This window comes from Penicillium angulare (assembly GCF_028827245.1).
Source record: "Penicillium angulare strain IBT 27051 chromosome Unknown utg000004l_segment0_segment0, whole genome shotgun sequence".
Lineage (NCBI taxonomy): Eukaryota > Fungi > Ascomycota > Eurotiomycetes > Eurotiales > Aspergillaceae > Penicillium > Penicillium angulare.
In genome coordinates, this window is record NW_026623163.1 from 6000153 (window position 1) to 6018408 (window position 18256).

The window sequence follows — 18256 nt, forward strand, 5'->3', positions numbered from 1 at the left end:
CTTTCTCTAATATCAGTTCTTGATAAATTTTTACCTGGAACCCACAATAAGCTCCAATGCATAGGTCAGGCGATTTATGTGTACATCACACCTGGGCAGTTTACATACAATGGCTATGTGCCCGTGAGGCCCGTTATGCCTCATGATGTCCTATCGATTGACATCTGCGTCAATTTGGAACAAATAGATAAAGCTCGACGTACAGCAAATTTGTCGGACACCCAATTGAATACTCTAAGCTCATTAATCAATAGTTCAAGACAAATAATCAATCAATTGTACCTTTTTTAAGTCCTAACACCTGATAGTATAGATCTGACATCGGAGAACAGCCGGGCAAAGTGCGGGTTTGGTCTGTGCCGCCGCCAGGGAACTTCGCATTCTTCCACTTTTCATTCCCTCCTCTTGAGGACCCAACTCGCGCCATGCTACCTCTACGGTCCGCCCTTTTGAGGCATGGGTCACCTCGAGAAACGAATATATGCTCTAGATGTCTGGTGAAATCTCGCACTCACCCCTCACAACCCAGTCGGGGCTTCTTCACGTACACGCACCGGATAACGGGCATCCTCGCGAATCAGACCACCACGCCTCTTCATAAGACATACTTCTCCCCCAACCGGTTCTTTTCCCCCAATCGGTTCAACGATGGCTCAAATACTAGGAGCGGCCTATTATCTTCCTTCGCATCCAGAAATGCCGATTCTCAATCAACCTTCTCAAATTCCCAACATTCGAATGACCGCTTCGCAATCCCGAGTGATTCGTCTCCCGCACCTTCCGAGTCAATTGCCCCCGGAACTACAAACAATGAACTGCCTCATCGACAGAGGATACGGTTGAAAGAAGAGGCTTCAAATAATGACCAACCAGAGCAATCCATCCCCCTCGATGCTTCAGCGCAGCTATCGAATTTCTCATCCGCGCTTCCCAACACCTCTATTCGTCGCAAACTGGCTGCATTCTTCGCCCTCACCAAACCTAGACTTTCCTTTCTGATTCTTCTTACTACCACATCTGCATACGGAATGTACCCTATATCGTCATTGCTCACCCTCGACCCGGCCATTGACCCTCTCCCCACTCTCTCTACCTCCACCTTGACCTTCATTTACTTGACGATAGGCACATTCCTCTCATGCTGCAGTGCCAATACTCTGAACATGATGTTTGAGCCGAAGTACGATGCAATGATGACCCGAACACGGAATCGTCCACTAGTGCGCGGCCTAGTCTCACGTCGTGCTGCCCTTCTCTTCGCCATTGGTACTGCGGCTACCGGTCTCGGACTTTTATACATTGGAACAAACCCAACAACAACAGCCTTGTCCGCCGCAAATATTGCTTTGTATGCATTTGTGTATACTCCTCTGAAACGCATTCATGTTGTCAATACCTGGGTCGGTGCGATAGTGGGCGGTATCCCACCGTTGATGGGTTGGGTTGCTGCAGCAGGGCAAACAGCCACAACGGGGCATGATACCTGGCGCGACATGTTGTTTAGTGAAGACAGTATTGGAGGCTGGCTGCTTGGTGGAATCTTATTTGCTTGGCAGTTCCCCCACTTCAATGCGCTCTCACATCTCATTCGAGACGACTATAAAGCCGCGGGATACAGGATGCTTTGCTGGGTGAACCCGGCGCAGAATGCTCGTGTCGCTTTACGATACTCCGTTCTCATGTTCCCGATTTCTATCGGCCTCTGGTGGGTTGGTGTTGTTGGCCAGGGATTCTTGGTTGGAAGCACTCTCGCCAACGGCTGGCTTGTTCGTGAAGCTTATCGTTTCTGGCAACACCAGGGTGCCCAAGGTACCGCTCGAGGTCTCTTTTGGGCTAGTATCTGGCAACTTCCTATTCTTCTTGTTGGGGGTCTGGTTACCAAGAAAGGGCTGTGGGATGGTGTCTGGCGGAATATTTTTGGACAACCAGAAGAGGATGAAGATGAAATCCTGTACTATGAAGATGATGACGAGCTACTTGCTGACGAGGACTCACCCTCGCAAGACTCCGTCTCTCAAACGAGCAGTATAGTTGGCCATTCGTCAACAAAAAAGACAAGCGTATTGTCTACTGCATGAGGGGATTCTGTGATAAGCATACCAAGAAAGTCTCGTGGCATTGAACCACTTGTATACATACTTCTTACCCCCCGGCTCAACTTCTCTTCCTGGATTGTTACGATTCGACTTTCTACAGCGACTGGGGGTGGCGTTTTGGGTTACATTTCCTTCTTGTATAATATGTCTATATGGAAATCTAAGTCATATCCTCGATCTTACCAATATCGTCTTTTATTGCATAAGACAAATCCCCTAGAGCTGCTTACATAGCTAGCAAGACGTGCGTAAGTCTTGGAATAAAGACTTCATAGAAAATATATAGTTTTTTTTTTTTTTTTAGAAAACCCCCCCCCCCCCCCCCCCCCCCCAAAAAAAAACGCCACATTTCAGTTATTATTCAGCCCGCGGTTTTTGTGTGTGGAAGGAAAAAAGACAAAAAGAAAATGCGCCGGGCGTGAATCGAACACGCGACCTATCGCTTGAGGATGAAGATATCTAGATCTTCAGGCGAGTATCATCCCACTAGACCACCAGCGCTTGATGATATATTGTACAGTGGTATTATTTATAATCAACAAATAATAAAGTTTATGCAAGGAATTTTGAAGAACTTACTTACGATTTTGGCTAGGTAAGCAGAAGGCTGGACGAGAGATATTGTAAAACATGATGAATCATTTTAAATGGATTAAATATGTGCACTTCAATTTAACAATATTAATTATTATGCCAACGACTAGGCTTTGTTTATAAGGACACCCGACCGTTCCTTGGAAGCCTTGTCCAGGCGGAAAATCCATACTAGATATATAATCCTGAAGCTTCCAAGGTTTTATGTAGTGGGAGCAATAATTGACAGTCTATATTGTGTCCCACCAACTGAGCACAGCAGCCTTTGGAAACATATCGCAACATTATATGGAGGTAGGCCTACAGGGATATTTTATATATTACTGGTGTCTTAACGTTTTTATTGAACCCTTGATTCTGTTGAGCCGAACACGTGAAGCCGACACAGTGGCTGACACTCCGTGGCTACATGGATAGAAACGACGCTTCGCATTTTCAATGAACCAAGTCTATTCCATTTCTATTGAATTAAGAATAATAGTTATAGAGTGTCAGATATCAGTACGCCACAAGTCCATATTGTAAAAGTCCCGACGAGTTTACCATTTCCTCGAGTTGACATTACAAACACTATTGACAATTTGATTATGTCAGTTTATAGTCCCGTGGAATAACTAACAACAATGTCAACAGCAACTCACTTTCTACTTCTAATCTCCTCTCCACCAAAAAAAATTATCTTTACCATTATTCCTCCTTTCGGCCCACATATACATCATGGATGTTCTTCAAACTAAAGTCCTGGACCCTCTCCAGCCATACCTCCACCCAATCGTCAAAGCAATCCCCGAACCTGTCCACGATGCCGTCGTCTCATTGATCGGCGAACCCTGCCACAGCGCGCTTCTCCTCGATCTCGATCTCACCAAGGATCCAGCCTGCACATCCCTCGCTATATCCAAGGCACTTGGTATCGCAATCGTTGGCGCCAGCGCAGTTGTTAAGGTTCCTCAAATCCTGAAGCTGATTAACTCGCGCTCCTCCGCCGGTGTCTCCTTCGTGTCCTACGCCCTTGAAACCGCCAGTCTGCTCATAACCCTTTCCTACGGTGTGCGCAACCAGTTCCCCTTCAGCACCTATGGCGAGTCGGCTCTTATCGCCGTCCAGGATATTGCTGTCGGTGTTCTGGTCCTGACCTTCGCTGGCCGCTCCGCTGCTGCTGCCACGTTTGTCGCGGTCGTTGCGGCCAGCGTTTACGCGCTGCTTTTCGATCAGACAATTATTGATGCGAACACTATGGCCTATCTCCAGGCTGGTGCTGGTGCTTTGGGTGTGGCTAGCAAGGCTCCTCAAATTTACACTATCTGGCGCGAAGGAGGCACCGGACAGCTTAGTGCGTTCGCGGTATGTTTGCGCAAATGCGTATATCGTCTCCAGATAATATGAGCAACCGAAACTGATTTTCAATTTTTCTTCTAGGTCTTCAATTACCTCGTCGGTTCGCTATCGCGCATTTTCACTACTCTTCAGGAAGTCGATGACAAGCTGATTCTCTACGGATTCATTGCTGGCTTCTCTCTTAACGTGATCCTTGCGACCCAAATGGTTTACTACTGGAACAGCCCGGCTCCCAAGAAGAAGACATCCCGCAAGTCCGCGGATAAAGCCGTTGCCAGCCAAACTACGGCCGTATCGCCTAAGCCAGGCTCCAAGTCACCTACCACCCGTCGACGCGGTTAGAGCGATTGGTTACCCTTATTAAAATGCGTTTTCTGTTTTTGCATTTCGTTATAATACGCTTAATAATGTCTTTCTTGGAATGCAAGCTATTTCCTCATGAAATCAGACTCATTATAGTCAACTGTCTTTGAATTGCGCGTAGAGATCCCAAACCACATACACCTCGTAAATTGCAATGCAAAATGAAATGACGAACAGTATAGTACGGAGTCTGTTAGCTCTGCATGCCAGTAGTCATGTAGCTCAAGGTCTCTCCAAGCGGCAACACAGGCTTCGCAGTATGCGAATGATGAGCCACAATATCAAACTCAAAGCCAGCTCCACCCCCAGACTTCCTATGTACCCCAACAACATCCATTTCATCCTCGCCCGTCTCCTCGTCCTCTTCATCTTCTTCATCCGACTCCTCCTCATCGTCCTCCAATTGCTTCTTCAACCCCGTCACAACATTCTGAATCCCAGTCTCCCGCTCCTCTAGCGTGAAGTTCCCTCCCCAATTCCTCCGCCTCGCTTCCTCATTTGCTTCAATAGGCGCCCACTCCCATAGTTCCCTTAACTGCGCCTCACTGAGTGGCTTTTTCTGCTCCGCCGCCGCAGTCGCAGCGATAGCGCCCGGCGCCGGGATCGCAGAACCACCCGCCAGATTCGAAGCCTCGGTGCCGGCTACACGACCGCGCGCGACCCAGTCCTCTACCCGAGGATCGAGTTTCGTGCGCAAGAGTTGTTCTAGTGTGTTTGCTTGTGTGCGACCTGGATACTCTGCACCAGGGTAGGCGACTAATGAGGAGAGGAGGTCGCCGTGTTCGGAGAGATGTTCAGAGACGCTGATAAGGTTGTTGGAGATGATGCTTGCTTGAGATTGGAGAGAGGACCTAGTAAAAATCAAAATGAGTCGTCAGTTCATGTGTTGAATGTGGCGGAGGCTTTGTTCGTACCATTGCGGGAGAGGGTCGCCTTGGTTGAGACTTGTGATTAGGGAGGAGAGAGAGCGGGTTAACTGGACGAGTCTTTGGCGAGACTGTTCTAGTACTTTTATTTGCTCTTGTGTGAGGGTTGCCATTGTGTATGTGACTTGGGTATCGCGCGAGGGTATAATGTGATGCGAGAGGGTGAAGATGTAGAGAGTTCGGTATGAGATTGAACCCCGGAAGCTTTGGTGGGGAACTGCACGGGCCGATCTTTCAATGGATCAGGATGCCCGTATACCACGAATACTATGAACTCCTAAGCCGAAGAATTGATTAAGGCTTTACTTGTTTTGTTATATTATTTTGAAAACAACCTTGATGATAAATAAGGCTGAATGCTCGTACCTTGGCTATCAGCAACTATTTTCATGGGCCGCGTGGGGCTGATCACAGGTGCCGTCATTCACCTTTTCGCATTCCACTCTTGACCTCCCCCAAGCCTACTTGATATGACCAACGAACGCAAATGACCAAGAAATCACGGAAATATACCACCCTGGCTTTAGAAGCGATCCCATGAACAAAAACGGACAGCATAAGTTCAGCCTGAGCTCGGAAAAACCCCGTCTAGGATGGTACGAGGCTTGGTGCGTTATCTGCCCGTGATCCGTTCCCGAAGCATACGACTTACCACCCAATGTATAGCGAACGTTGTAGAAGGCGTCATATCCGCTGTGAGTTAATGTGTGTTTGAACCAGTTGGACTTGAATTGACGCAATTATAGGCCAGCGCCGAGCAGCCCACATCCCTTGCAATAATTGTAAGAAAGCAAAGACAAAATGCGGCGGTGGCAAAGGTGATGTCTTTCGCGCCGTGCATTATTCGTCTGCTGAAAGAGGTGTGACGACGCGATCGCGAAGATTGTCGACGACTGAAATTGATCAATCATCTTCTACGGAGGCTACGGGGGTGGAAAATGCTACTTTGGAAGATGCCTCAGTCGTTGAACGATCTGAAGCACCTACAGGGTCTAATCTCCCCGAAGGCTCAACACAAGGTGTCTGGCCGCGAGAGAGCTCATTTTTACTCAATGGATTGTTAGAAATACAGTCAGAGCAGCATGATCCAATACCAAGCTCGTCAGATAACTCATCGATGAATATACTGAGTGACACCCGTCACCCTACACCATTCCAAACTAACACCCAGGTGAGTAAACCCAGCAACAGGCTGCTCAAATTGGATGTACATAATTCTGGTTCTTCGAAGCAATGGTGTTCTAATGGTGGGATAAATCAGACGCCCCCTTCATTCTCCACCGTGCTATCTACGACTAGCCAAAGCTCTACCTTTTGGCCACTTAAGACAGAGTTTGAAGCCTCACTATTTCGACATTTTCTCGTTGAACTTTCCCCTTGGGTAAAAACATCCCAAATGCCATGTCTTAGAGCTTGACTGAAATCTGTTCTTGGAATTTAGTTTGACTACTGCGACCCACAAAATCATTTTCGAAACCAAGTTGCCAATGCTGCCGCCACAGACAAGACCCTTCTATATGCAATATTTGCTGTGTCTGCACGCCATCAGAGTTCTCCTTCAAATCGATATCTTGTTTTTGCAGAAGAATGCCAGCAGAGCTGCCTCAATTCTTTGATAAGTGCTTTGAATGATTATGATACGACAGTTGGAGAAAATGTCTTCGCATCAGCATTAATTCTTCGTCTGATTGAGGAAATGACAGGTCAGTCCCTAGCTTTTGTCATGCTTGGTCGTCCGAAATTTGGACTATGACTACTTGGATCTTGAACCTGAAGCTTACGATCATTCCAGAGCCGCAAGCGGGATCAAATGTTACTTCCCATGCACTGTCTGCTCAGCTTCTGATTAGAATCAAAGCTGGAAACATCACCGAGTCAACACTCGCGGACGCCGCCTTTTTGGTCACTCTGCGACAGGAAATATTTATCTCCAATCTAACCCAGCAACCTATGGGATCGATCGCCGAGCATTGTAATATCGATACGTCTCTGAGCCCAACATCCGACCCAATGTGGGCATACAGAGCAATTGCCCTCTCAGCGAAAGTCACGGATTTTGCCTACGGAGATAACGAATCCCGAACACAACATAAATGGCAGGCTCTAATGCAATACCTTAATGAATGGGAGTCCCTGCGCCCTCCCTCATTTGAACCGATTTTCCGTGAATACGAACGCAGCTCGTCTAAACCCTTTCCAAGACTGCAATTCTGTAACGATTATCATGTGGCCGCGAGCCAATATAGCGAACTCTCTCGCATTCTTCTGCTGGCATCTGATCCTAGTATTTGCAAAATACGCATCAGGATATTGGGTCAAGGCCGGAACCACGATGACGCTATTCGTGAATCTGTCAGGCTTATATGCGGGGTCGCTTTGGCTAACAGGCAATACATGCCAGCACGGTCAACAGCGGGACTCGCCATTTCTATGTGCGGGGAACTATTCCACGATCCAATTGAGACAGGTGTGCTTCTGGAGCTGCTCACTGATGCCGAATCCCATCTTGGTTGGCCGTCCTTGAAAGTGAAAGACGATCTCAAGCAGTTGTGGGGATTATCTGAGATGTAGGGCTGACGACCCGTGAATGTTTTCACCATTCGGGTCTTATCTTGTATACCACGGCAATAATCACGAGAGAAGCTCTCAAGCTTGATTTTATGGCCATGGCACTTCTACTGATAATAGGATGCCTTGGACAGTATATGAGATGGCGATATCTTCTATAGAGAAAACCATCACCTACTGGCTAAATGGAACTAAGATTCGCCCAATACATTGCTGGGCCGAATATTTGTTGCTGCAAAAACAATACACTATGTAGAATATCTAGGTTTATTTGTCGTTCTCTCGTCAGAGTTTGATTGCAGCTTATCATCTTCGTGCATGGGCACTGCCACTTTTGCAAGTTCCCAACCGCACACCCGAGCTCGGCCTAAATTCCCCAGCATTTCCTTTTGCGCCTAATATTTCCTCCATTGAAAATGGACGAATCGCATGCGCCACAAGGCAGACTTCGTATAGAATCACGTGGATTCTCGATATTATCGGTCATCTCGCTGCGTGATTGAAGTTCTGAAGTTCCTTGTTCAGCGACTCTCCTTTCATCACAGATACCAGTACACATGGTCCCATCATCCACGTTACTTTTATTCCTCTTCCTCCTTCTCACCCTAGCATACGCGACCGAGCATGACACTGTCCAAAAGAGAGATATTGATGGGCTAGTAAGTGGTAGCGAATACAACTCGACTGAAGACATCGATAAAGTCATATGCGGCTATCAGCTCAGCGGCAACTACTGTATTCTCAACCGAGTGCTCTACTACGCTCTAATAATATTCTCTATCATTGGATACAGCCATGTCTGGTTAATCGCCGGAGCATTAGCCTCAGCACTCACATACTCTGGCACCGCAGCAATCCATGCAGTTATTCTCTGCGTAGCAAGCCAAACCGGCACCTTCGACATTGACATTCTCGGCGCATGGGCTGTAGTCAGTGTTGCCTGCTTGACAGTAATGCCCATATTCTCGTTTAGTCCGAGCATCCGCGAGTCTGTCGTCAGTCCGATCTTCGGACTATGGGGTACCCTTGTGGCGATCGGTGCTATATGCAGCATCGTCTCTCTGAACCGCGGATTCCCGAACGAGCCTCCCTGTCTCTCAAGTGGGGAAAACCCACAGCTACTCATCAGTCCTTCGCAGTTAGCGGATCCAAGCTTTCAATGCACATATGCCTGCTTCTCAAATAGACAGACCCTCAGAGGACCCTCTGAGATGATTGCGATACCGGCATCGTTGCCCTTTGAGCACTTTGACGTCTGGCAGGGTGCGGCTGGAGTTACATGTGCAGTTGGTATTTACTGGGCGGTCTTAGGATTCTGCTGGCCAGATTTTCGTAAGAGCACAGAAACAGAGCTGCGAAAATCAATAAAAGCCAATAAACCACGCTCTGGAGACCTATCCAAGGCCCGTCGCGCAAGAGCTAAGGCCCGCAAAGAGGCACATTTGGAGCTCGAAACGGGTGAATACCCGGGGCCTGGGACGACTTTAACAGTCTGGTCTGTTCTCTCGACAGCTGGTGCCTTTGCTGTTATCATCCTCAATGAGGTATTCCTTCTTCACTATGGCGGTGGTTTTCCATACAATGAGCATCCATACGCTATTGGTCAATGGGGTCCGTGGGTTGGTGTTCTGCTTGCTCTAACAGCGGCCGGGCTGGTTCGGTGGAGAGAACCAAAGTGGAAGGAGAGGCAGGAGATACTTGAGAAGGAGAAAAAAGCTTTCGATGAGAGGAAAGCTCTTGAAAAACAAGCCAATCTCATGCTAGCCGGTGGGACGGTATCGGCTCCAGTGAACTCTGCAGGTCAGGACGGAGAAGAGGGTGGATATGCAACTAAGCCATTTGTCGATTCCTTCGGAGGGGACCTTGTTAGAGCAGCCTCCACGGGCGACGTGGTAAATGTGAAGAAGTATTTGGGAGAGCTTATGGCGGCGGCAGCAGTAGCGGGTGTTCGATTCAATCTAGACAAGTCTGAAGCTAGAGAGGCACTGGTTCGTGCAGCGGGAAATGGCTTTTTGGAAGTTGTTAAATGTCTTCTTGAATACGGTGCTGACGTCGAAGCGATTGATGGATATGGTATGAATGCGCTTACTCGGGCCGCATGGGCAGGGCATGAAGATATAGTTCATCAGTTGGTTGTGAGGGGCGCCAAGGTTACTGGATTTGGAGGCCAAGAGGCCTTCTCTCGAGCGAAAGCGAATAAGCACACTCGCATTGTGCAATTTCTAAAGGCGCATGGAGCGCCATCGGGCTCATCTGGCCCTCGTGCTACAAGGGCTAGAACGCAGTAGGAGAATATACTGCTTTAGATTTTTTATAGTTGGCATTCTGAAGAAATTTTACTGGAAATGTGCCACAAAAAAGCTAGCTAAACAGAGCCTTAACTGAATCATATTCTACCTACTCACCGTCGGCAAAATACGAATTACATCCATCCATCGCTAAGAAGATAGCCCGCTAGACACTTATCTTCCCGTCTCTAAAAATAGCTTCCCCAGCCAGGAGCAGCATACTGAGAGTTTGAACCCTTGGCGGTGCGTACTGAAACACAAAGCGGAGGGGATCCGACCAATTCTCGAGAGAACAGGCGGGTCTCTGAACTATGATAGCAAGCCATGACGGTTGAGAGAGCTGATCGCACGGAATCGGCGTGAAGAAAAGTTAATTTATTTTTATTTTTGGACTTGCGGTGTCGATGCATGCTTTGATGCAGGGTAGTACTACGTACCTCCAGGCGATATAGGTTTGAGCTTGAGGATATGGGGTTATAGATAAATAGCATGCATGTCTGCTCAGGTCACAGTATGGCTATTCAGGTTTCCGCACGCCTCAGCGTCATCGTCCCATAATTTGCGTCTTCCATCTTCCATCTTCCATCTTCCATCTTGCTGGTTAGATGGTCATTATGATGCTTCTTTTACTCGACTGATTCTCAACTCTGAATCTCTACGGAAGTTGAATCTACTTCACGCATGAAATATTTATCTGATATAATTCTTTTCATTTAAATCAGCTATTGAAGGAATGTATTCAGTCCAGCTACTCATTCATCCATGAAGAAAGACGTTGGGGATATATCCAGTGCACAAAATCAAGTCAAAATCAAATCCAGAACGCCACGAATGAAGGGTCGATGATAGCCCCAACGGAATCAGTCATTATTTATCACCATGTTCAAATCGACACAAACAAATACCCACGAGTCGTGGATATCAACGAGCTATTTTACTCACTGCAATCCGCAGCGATGTTCACTGTTAAACCACCAAACCATGTGGTACAAGCAAGTCTAGCACAAGAGCAGTTTACATAGGGTGCTTCTGGTCTGTCCCAATGGCATGAATGCCATAGTGATCAGCACCGGCATGAGGTTCTGGCACAGTCATCTCAGAATTCTGCGCCTGGAACCCCTGTTTACCAGTATTGATTCCATACATCTCATGTGCTTGGCCATACTGCTCATTGAACGCCTGCTGACCATACCCAGCGGCATGGCTCTGGGCAAAGGCCTGGTAATCAGAGTACATTGTTTGGTCGCCGAACCCCTCAGGTGGAACGTTGGGATACTCCGCTTGGCTTTGGAAGCGGCTTTGGCGACTCTTTCTTCTGCGGTAGCGGATGTAGAAGAAGCAGCATGTTCCGATACCAAGACAGATGATTATGAAGGCTAGGACTGGGACGGCAATTACCAAGCCTAGGTTTACGTGGGAGCCTCCTGAGCTTGGTGTGGAAAGGGACATGCTGGAGGGGAGGAGGGATTCGGTGAAGATTCTTGAGGGGGAGACGGCGAACTCATCGCCGGTGGTTGTAGGAAAGTGGCAGTTGTACCGGATGGATTCCATAACTGATTCGGAAAGGTTAGATTTGCGCTTTTTCTTTTTCTTTGTCTTTTTTCCTTTTCTTTTCTTCTGTGTTTCTTGATTTCTTGGTAAAGAGAGTACTTACAGTTTGCCAGGTAGATTTGGTTACTTGTGAGGTTGTAACAGAACTCGCAGGTGTTGATAACATTGTCTGCGAAGGATGAGGAATCGCACCATGTGCCGATGTTGTCCACGGTAGGATCCTCGATGTCAAGTTGTATGGCGGGTTGGACAGTTCCACAGGCAACCGGACAAGGCGTAGAAACATTGGAGACATGATCGGGGTACTCAAAGATGCAGCTCGAAAGGGCGTATCGCAGATTAACTATCTCGCTCTGTTAGTCGCTGCATAAACAGCTTGCGCAGCTTCACCGTAGATCAACATACAAAGAGCCCAGTTTACATCGGTTGCCCCGGACGTTGAATCCTCATAGGTACTTTCCAATCCGCATGTAATACAGTCCTGGAAATCCTTCCCCTTGGATGTGGTGTTGAATGCCCCGTCCACACATGAGATTTCGCTCGATGTCGTATTATCGGACGAGCCCCATTTATTACAGCGAGATTCACATGGTGAGCCTGATGCAACTCTCAACCCAAGCACAGCAGGGAATAAGCTGCTCAGCAAGACTGCGACCAGAGCCATTGCTCGCATCTTGGACTCCCGGAGTCCAAGCATGGTAAATAAGAAGCACAGCAATTCGTAGAAGCTGCTATGCTGTCAGAGACGACCGGAAAAGAAAAGAAAAGAGGCCAAGCGCCAAATAAAATGGCGATCACTATTGCATGGAAAGAATACGGAGTACAGTTCGTAGAAAACGCAAGTCAAAAGCAGAGAAGTGTTGAGAGGAAAAAGCTTCTTTTTTCAGTGTCCGAAAGCTTTCGCGCCGGGGTCGACCGGGGGGTATGTGATAGCTGAGTGGGGAGACCCAGTCGGCCAAAAATTGGCGACAGAATGATTCCCACCTAATGCAGTGTGAATTTACTTAGTGCCTGGGACGAAGGATGTGCCTGTCGAATCAAGCACATCCCTCGGGGAATGACCACCGGGCGCTTAGAGCTCATCGCAGAGAGGCTGGGGAGAACCACTCTCAGGATTGAGTGCAAGCCAACGGTTGGTGGAGAAAGTCAGATCGACCAGTAATCCTTGTTGAAGTGGACCTCATCCGGGCGTGACAAGTGTGATGGAAGTGGAGGGGTGATTGGTTAGTGGCGGCTGTGACTGTGACGCGAGCTGCATATCCTGCATCTACTTGCACGGACCCGGTTGCTGCTGTGACCCCCTCTTCAAACTTGCCTCTTTCTTTTTTCCCCTCTCCATTTTTCAACTTTGACTAGCATGGAGCTGGATTTATCGGCCCCAACCAAGAAGAAACAAGGAAAATGGGATTTGGTAACCGCCAACATCGTAGCTAGTGTCAGTTGTGGAGAGTGGAGACCCGACCTGTATACGGAGTACCCCAGTCAGGATTAGCGTATTAAGCAGGTCAATCACTCAATGTTTAAATTACGATCATAAATCAATGATGAAATAAGTAAGAAAATATGATGTGTGATTCATAATGGTAATACGGTCATTAATGAAGATTTGAATGCCAGGTGTAAAGGAAGGATAAAATCACATTAATGGGGGGAGTTGATGGCCCCCAACTCCCATAGAAGAGGAGATACGCCAGAAAAAAGAAAACAGACTGCCACCGTTCATAATAAAAGATCAACATTCTCTCTATGAAATAATAAAGAAGTAAATGTAGTATCAGAAGAAATTTTCGGAAAGAAGCCTATCCATAAAGCTCATCGTAGGATGGCACCATCTGTTGTCGAGTGGATCGCTCAGGTTCCCGGGGCTTTGGACGATAGACAGGTCGCTTCTCTGCGTTTGCAGAAGAGTGCGCAGAAGACATGGTATTCATAGTATTGGATGGGAAACGAGGCGTATCTGGCGGAAGCGAAGGTGCCGAGACAGAGGATGCAGCAGTATAGCTCGTACGCCTGGAGCCAGTCCCCGAAACGGAAGAGGCTTGCGTTGTTGAACTTTGTGTACTGGTCCGGCGCATACGAGAAGTAACCGATAATGAAGGCGACGGGGCTGGGCGATCTAAGTAAGAGCCGCATTCTTCGCGTCCCACATGACGTGGAATATCTCCAGTTGTGTAGCCACGATACATCAAGCCACGAGAGTCACCTAGAGTATCGCGTTCTTCATCTTCTTCGTCGCAAGAGTCCTCGTCGCATTGGTAGTCAGAGTGCATGTCCATCTCGCTATCGATGCTGTTGTTTCGAGTTTCGTGTCGAGGTTTTTCAATTCCCAGACCATGCATCTGAGTCTTTGGTGCTTTCTCGGTACGATGTCGAATATTTTCATCGAAATAGCCTCTGGGAAAATTTTTATCATGTGTTGTTTCAGGTGGTGTGTAAATGTGTTGGGAACCTAAGTCATCCCAGTCCTTATGGTGCTGTGGTGCGACAGAGGCCGGTGGTGCATAACGTCTTGACTCATTTGGCTCGGCATGACGAGGAGGCTCTATAGAAGCATTGGCCGCGAAACCGGAGGACTGATTCCACTGGTTCCATGACCCCTCGGTAGGGTAACTTATCGCAGGATCGCCCCAGCGGTTATGCATGTCCGTAGAAAGAACGTGTTTCCTCTTGAACTTTCTCATGAGACTCGCCATGGCTTCAGAAAATCTAACCATGTGGAGGACTCAAACCCGTGAACAGACGCTGGGACTGAAGTAAAGAAGGGGGCTATATTGTCTTGTTTTTTTTAGTGGGAGAACAGATCACTCCCCAAAGCAAGGCGCATTTCAGGACTGCTCAAAGTACCCCCCACAGGGTCCCGTCGCATTCGTCTGAAAAGGCAACAGACGGAAGGTTGGGCACGATGAAGAGGAAAAAGGGTATCAAAACAGACGACGAGCCCGTATATGTTAAAGGTATATCAACAAGTCCCTGACGAAAGATTAACAAGCCTCCGCATGTTCTGTTGGCTTTTCCGAGAGAAGGGAAGATCTTCTGGGCCGCAAGGCTGGTGCCGGGAAACAAAAACAACGTTCACATTCAACCAGCCAGCGTCGAGAAAACCCGGGTTGGAACCCAATGCAATGGGTCGACCCCTCTGGCGGTGGCACTGGGGGCGCCACTTGGGTCAATGAATATGCAGACTGCAGTAGTACCAAGTACAACAGCGCCTCAATCCGAATGAACGAACTCTAGGCGCAACAGTCGTCCAGGCAAAGGAGCCTAGCGGGCTGTAGCAAGGTGGAATACCCTCGATGGTTGCAGTATTGGCGCATAGATTTAGTCAAGAGGGGTAAAAAAACAAGTGGACGAGGCGCGCCGAAATGAGTTCCACTTGGGTGATTTGAATAAAGATCCTAGCAAATACTCAAGTTGCGGTTGGCAGAAAGAAGGAGTAGCACGTAGTATGGATGCACGTCGTCGTCCGCCGTCATCTTGGCATTGCGCTTGTTCTGGGATCTGCGCCTGTGCACTACCTCAACTATCCAGAAGAAGGAACAGAGATCAGCCTACGGCCGAACCTTGGAATGTATCTAATTGTAGATTGGCCGTTAGTCTTCCACCGACAGTCCAGGGTCTGTCTGGAACAAAGAGCGCCTGATAAGCATTTGGGAAGAAGGTCCCACCTGACCCATTCTCACTTCATCAGAAGAGTCTTTGGTAGGAGGAAAGAGACCGAAATCAACAGGGATTAGAAGAGGGGGTGGGGTCCCCCTCGGTCGAGGTTGACAAAAACACCCCGTTTCACCATGGCGCACTCGAATCCCTGCAATAGAGTGGATTTTCTGAATCCACGAGTGGAGTTTTGCACAGTCAAAGTCGTAAAAGCGCACCCGGCTTTGTCCATGGAACAAGTCATGAGGGCTTTTCATTGAGTTACATGTACGGATTTCTCCTTATTCCGTTGGTCTTTCAAGTATAGCCTCCACACCCGTTATCCCCCACCCAGTATCTGAGGGATAAAAATCTTGGTTCAGAATGCAACAAGGTTGATCGGCCCGTTGTCTCATACCACCGGAGCTTATTAGGCGCCGGGGAGGAGGGGCTGAGGGGAGACATAACAGATCTCGCACTATCACCGTCGTCGGGTGATTGGGAGGGTTGTGTCCAGAATGGAGACTGCTGCGAGACAAAGAGGGGAAAAAGTAACGGGAAGGGAAATCGGTGCAAGATCGACGAGTGGCACAGACCATAGGCGCCTGTTTGGATGTCGATCACTATGTGCACTGACAAATAATGCGTGGAAGTACAAAGTCGAGTGGAGCTTAGTTCGGAAAGGAAGTGCGAAATCCACTTGAGGTCTCTAGTCTTACAGTAGAAGGAATCCATTTTTTAATTAATTTAAACACAATGTCATTCATTTATGAAATAAGTACTCCGTATAACTTCCCCCGCTAAATTGGACATTGAGTGAGTAATGCAATATAGATCAAGTATACGAAATACGCCAAAACACCTTCGCTCTTTCATGATAGTCATAAATCATGTTCCAAATGGCTGTTTTCACAACAAAGACACATTTTGGTGACAAATAAGAAAAAGCAAATGCCGAATGCGGAGAAAAAGAAAATCGAAAATGAAACAAAAGAGGTTAAAGGCATTACAGCCCCCACAATTAGCAGTTTAACCGAAGTTCGTAATCAATCGCGAAAGAACAGGCTTTTGGCGACGTGGGCCTCGTGTGCCCTGACTTTCACCGGGACCTGCAGGCATAGGTTCAGAGTGACTTCTTTCTCTAGCCTCAGCTCTTAGTCGCTGATGAGCAGAAGCAGCTGGACGGGACGAAATGGGCATGGCAGATTGACGTCTTGCAGACGCCACCGAATCATATGGTGGTAGTCTTGGTGCGGAGTATTGGTTCACCGGCGGCGGCGCGGGATGATAAATCGAGGAACGCACATTATGATAATGAGCAGCGCTCAGGTGAGAAGACTGGCCGCTCGCGTATGGATTGGCGTACAATAAATCCGAACTGGGGATCGACGTCGGTCGAATAGGTTGGTACTTTGATGGATCGTACGTTGGTAGTGGGGGCTGGTCGCACGAAGCTCGGGGGAGCTGCTGCGGGTATTGATAGGCATGGTGGGCCTGTCGACTTAAGTCCGGAGCAAAGGATGATAGTGGTCGGGGATGTGCGGAGCGGGGCCCGGTGGTGATGCCGGGGCCACCGTAGAGATCTGCTTTATAGGCAGGTGGAACTTGAAGATGTGCTTGTTGTTCGGATTGTTGTTGTTTTCGCTTTGCTCGCTCTTTGCGAGAGAATCGATTCAGGAATCCGCCAGTCACTGTGGGGCGCTCAGATTCAGGTTAGCATATGCATGATGCATTATCACCTCGATCGGGTTGATGCCATTGGGAGAACATACTTGCAAGGATTAAACCAACACTTGATTCCCTACACACCAATGATAATTGCCGGTACTAACGGTACCTCGGTTGAGGATGTGATGGAAATCACAACAATAATTAGGGACCCTGGTTCAAAAAGAACACTAGTGGCTGTCACAATGCAGAGTCACCGGTCGCTCCAAGGGACAGAAACCACCCAAGGTCAGGTAGATCACACTTGAAATGTCGGTCTAGGACAAATCGAGCCTCAAAGTCCGATACCTTACAAGTATTAACCTTGCAATGGATTATATCTCCCTTCGAAACAAAACAAAAAACACAAAGACAAAACAAAAAAACAGCCGGTCGCAATGTATGAAAAAAATTAACAACTAAGATATAGCAGATATAACTTTGGAGTGGCCATTGATATATAATTCTAGGGGCCTGCGCGCGTGGAAAGCTTCTCTGACACAGGGGACCCTGTTTCAGGAAAAGAAAGGGTAGAACTATTTTGAGACGCCAGTCACGATAGTATAAAGATAGTAGCAAAGAGTAAAACTTCCAAAATAGCACATCAAAGGCCCATAATTAGCCGGGAACTGAGCCAGATCCAGTTGGCCAACACACCGCGCTAGCCAAGCCCAGAACCACTTAGTTCATATTAGCTCGATGTTGGTCAATTGCTAGACCCCCCATCACTAGTCCCTCCTCCAGCTTTCCAAAGCCAAAGCGCCCGAGTCATGGGTGCAGGTGTCCCAGCTGGGCTCGCCTGCATGCATGGCGGGGAACCAACACTCCGAGATTGATTCAACTGGTCTATTCTAAGCGCTTCACTGTACAGCAAATCAAAAGTTCCATGATAGCCACCAAAACCAACAAGTCTGATATATAGTGATCACCGCTTGTGATCTGCATGTTGTCTTCTCTGGTGAGGCTAGTCGCTTGAGATGTGTGATCATTTGGGTGGATTATGTTAGTGTGGGCGAGTCGCACGCAAGGTTGACTTGGACAACAGCTTTGTGGACATGATGGTGATACGCCTAATCATCCCTCTAGATTTCAAGGGTCCCTCTTGGTAGGGATTTCAGGCTCAAAGAGGGGCACGGTTTGTGCATAGGCGCGTTCAAGTACCACGTCCTGCCCTGTGCAAAGGTTCGGCGCA

The 18256-nt window shown here is 48.0% G+C and overlaps 9 protein-coding genes across 9 annotated transcripts; 5 read left to right on the forward strand and 4 right to left on the reverse strand.

Moving 5' to 3' along the window:
* Window positions 1–425: 425 nt before the first annotated feature.
* Window positions 426–2078, forward strand: cox10 (protoheme IX farnesyltransferase; the record flags this gene model as incomplete). The annotated part of the gene is made up of 1 exon (XM_056922367.1): window positions 426–2078. One exon carries the CDS (start codon window positions 426–428, stop codon window positions 2076–2078), a length of 1653 nt encoding a protein of 550 aa, XP_056780404.1.
* A 1329-nt stretch (window positions 2079–3407) lies between these two features.
* Window positions 3408–4370, forward strand: N7478_006154 (putative monosaccharide-P-dolichol utilization protein; the record flags this gene model as incomplete). Its single annotated transcript, XM_056922368.1, has 2 exons — window positions 3408–4034; window positions 4110–4370. The coding sequence occupies 2 exons, from the start codon at window positions 3408–3410 to the stop codon at window positions 4368–4370; spliced, it is 888 nt and encodes a 295-aa protein (XP_056780405.1).
* A 214-nt stretch (window positions 4371–4584) lies between these two features.
* Window positions 4585–5430, reverse strand: med8 (RNA polymerase II mediator complex subunit MED8; the record flags this gene model as incomplete). The annotated part of the gene is made up of 2 exons (XM_056922369.1): window positions 4585–5242; window positions 5306–5430. The coding sequence occupies 2 exons, from the start codon at window positions 5428–5430 to the stop codon at window positions 4585–4587; spliced, it is 783 nt and encodes a 260-aa protein (XP_056780406.1).
* A 1636-nt stretch (window positions 5431–7066) lies between these two features.
* On the forward strand, window positions 7067–7888 carry N7478_006156 (uncharacterized protein; the record flags this gene model as incomplete). Its single annotated transcript, XM_056922370.1, has 1 exon — window positions 7067–7888. The coding sequence occupies one exon, from the start codon at window positions 7067–7069 to the stop codon at window positions 7886–7888; it is 822 nt and encodes a 273-aa protein (XP_056780407.1).
* A 554-nt stretch (window positions 7889–8442) lies between these two features.
* Window positions 8443–10173, forward strand: N7478_006157 (uncharacterized protein; the record flags this gene model as incomplete). The annotated part of the gene is made up of 1 exon (XM_056922371.1): window positions 8443–10173. The coding sequence occupies one exon, from the start codon at window positions 8443–8445 to the stop codon at window positions 10171–10173; it is 1731 nt and encodes a 576-aa protein (XP_056780408.1).
* Window positions 10174–11187: 1014 nt separating this feature from the next.
* Window positions 11188–12421, reverse strand: N7478_006158 (uncharacterized protein; the record flags this gene model as incomplete). Its single annotated transcript, XM_056922372.1, has 3 exons — window positions 11188–11726; window positions 11828–12077; window positions 12098–12421. The coding sequence occupies 3 exons, from the start codon at window positions 12419–12421 to the stop codon at window positions 11188–11190; spliced, it is 1113 nt and encodes a 370-aa protein (XP_056780409.1).
* Window positions 12422–13523: 1102 nt separating this feature from the next.
* Window positions 13524–14438, reverse strand: N7478_006159 (uncharacterized protein; the record flags this gene model as incomplete). The annotated part of the gene is made up of 1 exon (XM_056922373.1): window positions 13524–14438. The coding sequence occupies one exon, from the start codon at window positions 14436–14438 to the stop codon at window positions 13524–13526; it is 915 nt and encodes a 304-aa protein (XP_056780410.1).
* A 188-nt stretch (window positions 14439–14626) lies between these two features.
* On the forward strand, window positions 14627–14958 carry N7478_006160 (uncharacterized protein; the record flags this gene model as incomplete). The annotated part of the gene is made up of 2 exons (XM_056922374.1): window positions 14627–14678; window positions 14714–14958. The coding sequence occupies 2 exons, from the start codon at window positions 14627–14629 to the stop codon at window positions 14956–14958; spliced, it is 297 nt and encodes a 98-aa protein (XP_056780411.1).
* A 1428-nt stretch (window positions 14959–16386) lies between these two features.
* N7478_006161 (uncharacterized protein) lies at window positions 16387–17127 on the reverse strand (the record flags this gene model as incomplete). Its single annotated transcript, XM_056922375.1, has 2 exons — window positions 16387–17048; window positions 17097–17127. 2 exons carry the CDS (start codon window positions 17125–17127, stop codon window positions 16387–16389), a joined length of 693 nt encoding a protein of 230 aa, XP_056780412.1.
* Window positions 17128–18256: the final 1129 nt, after the last annotated feature.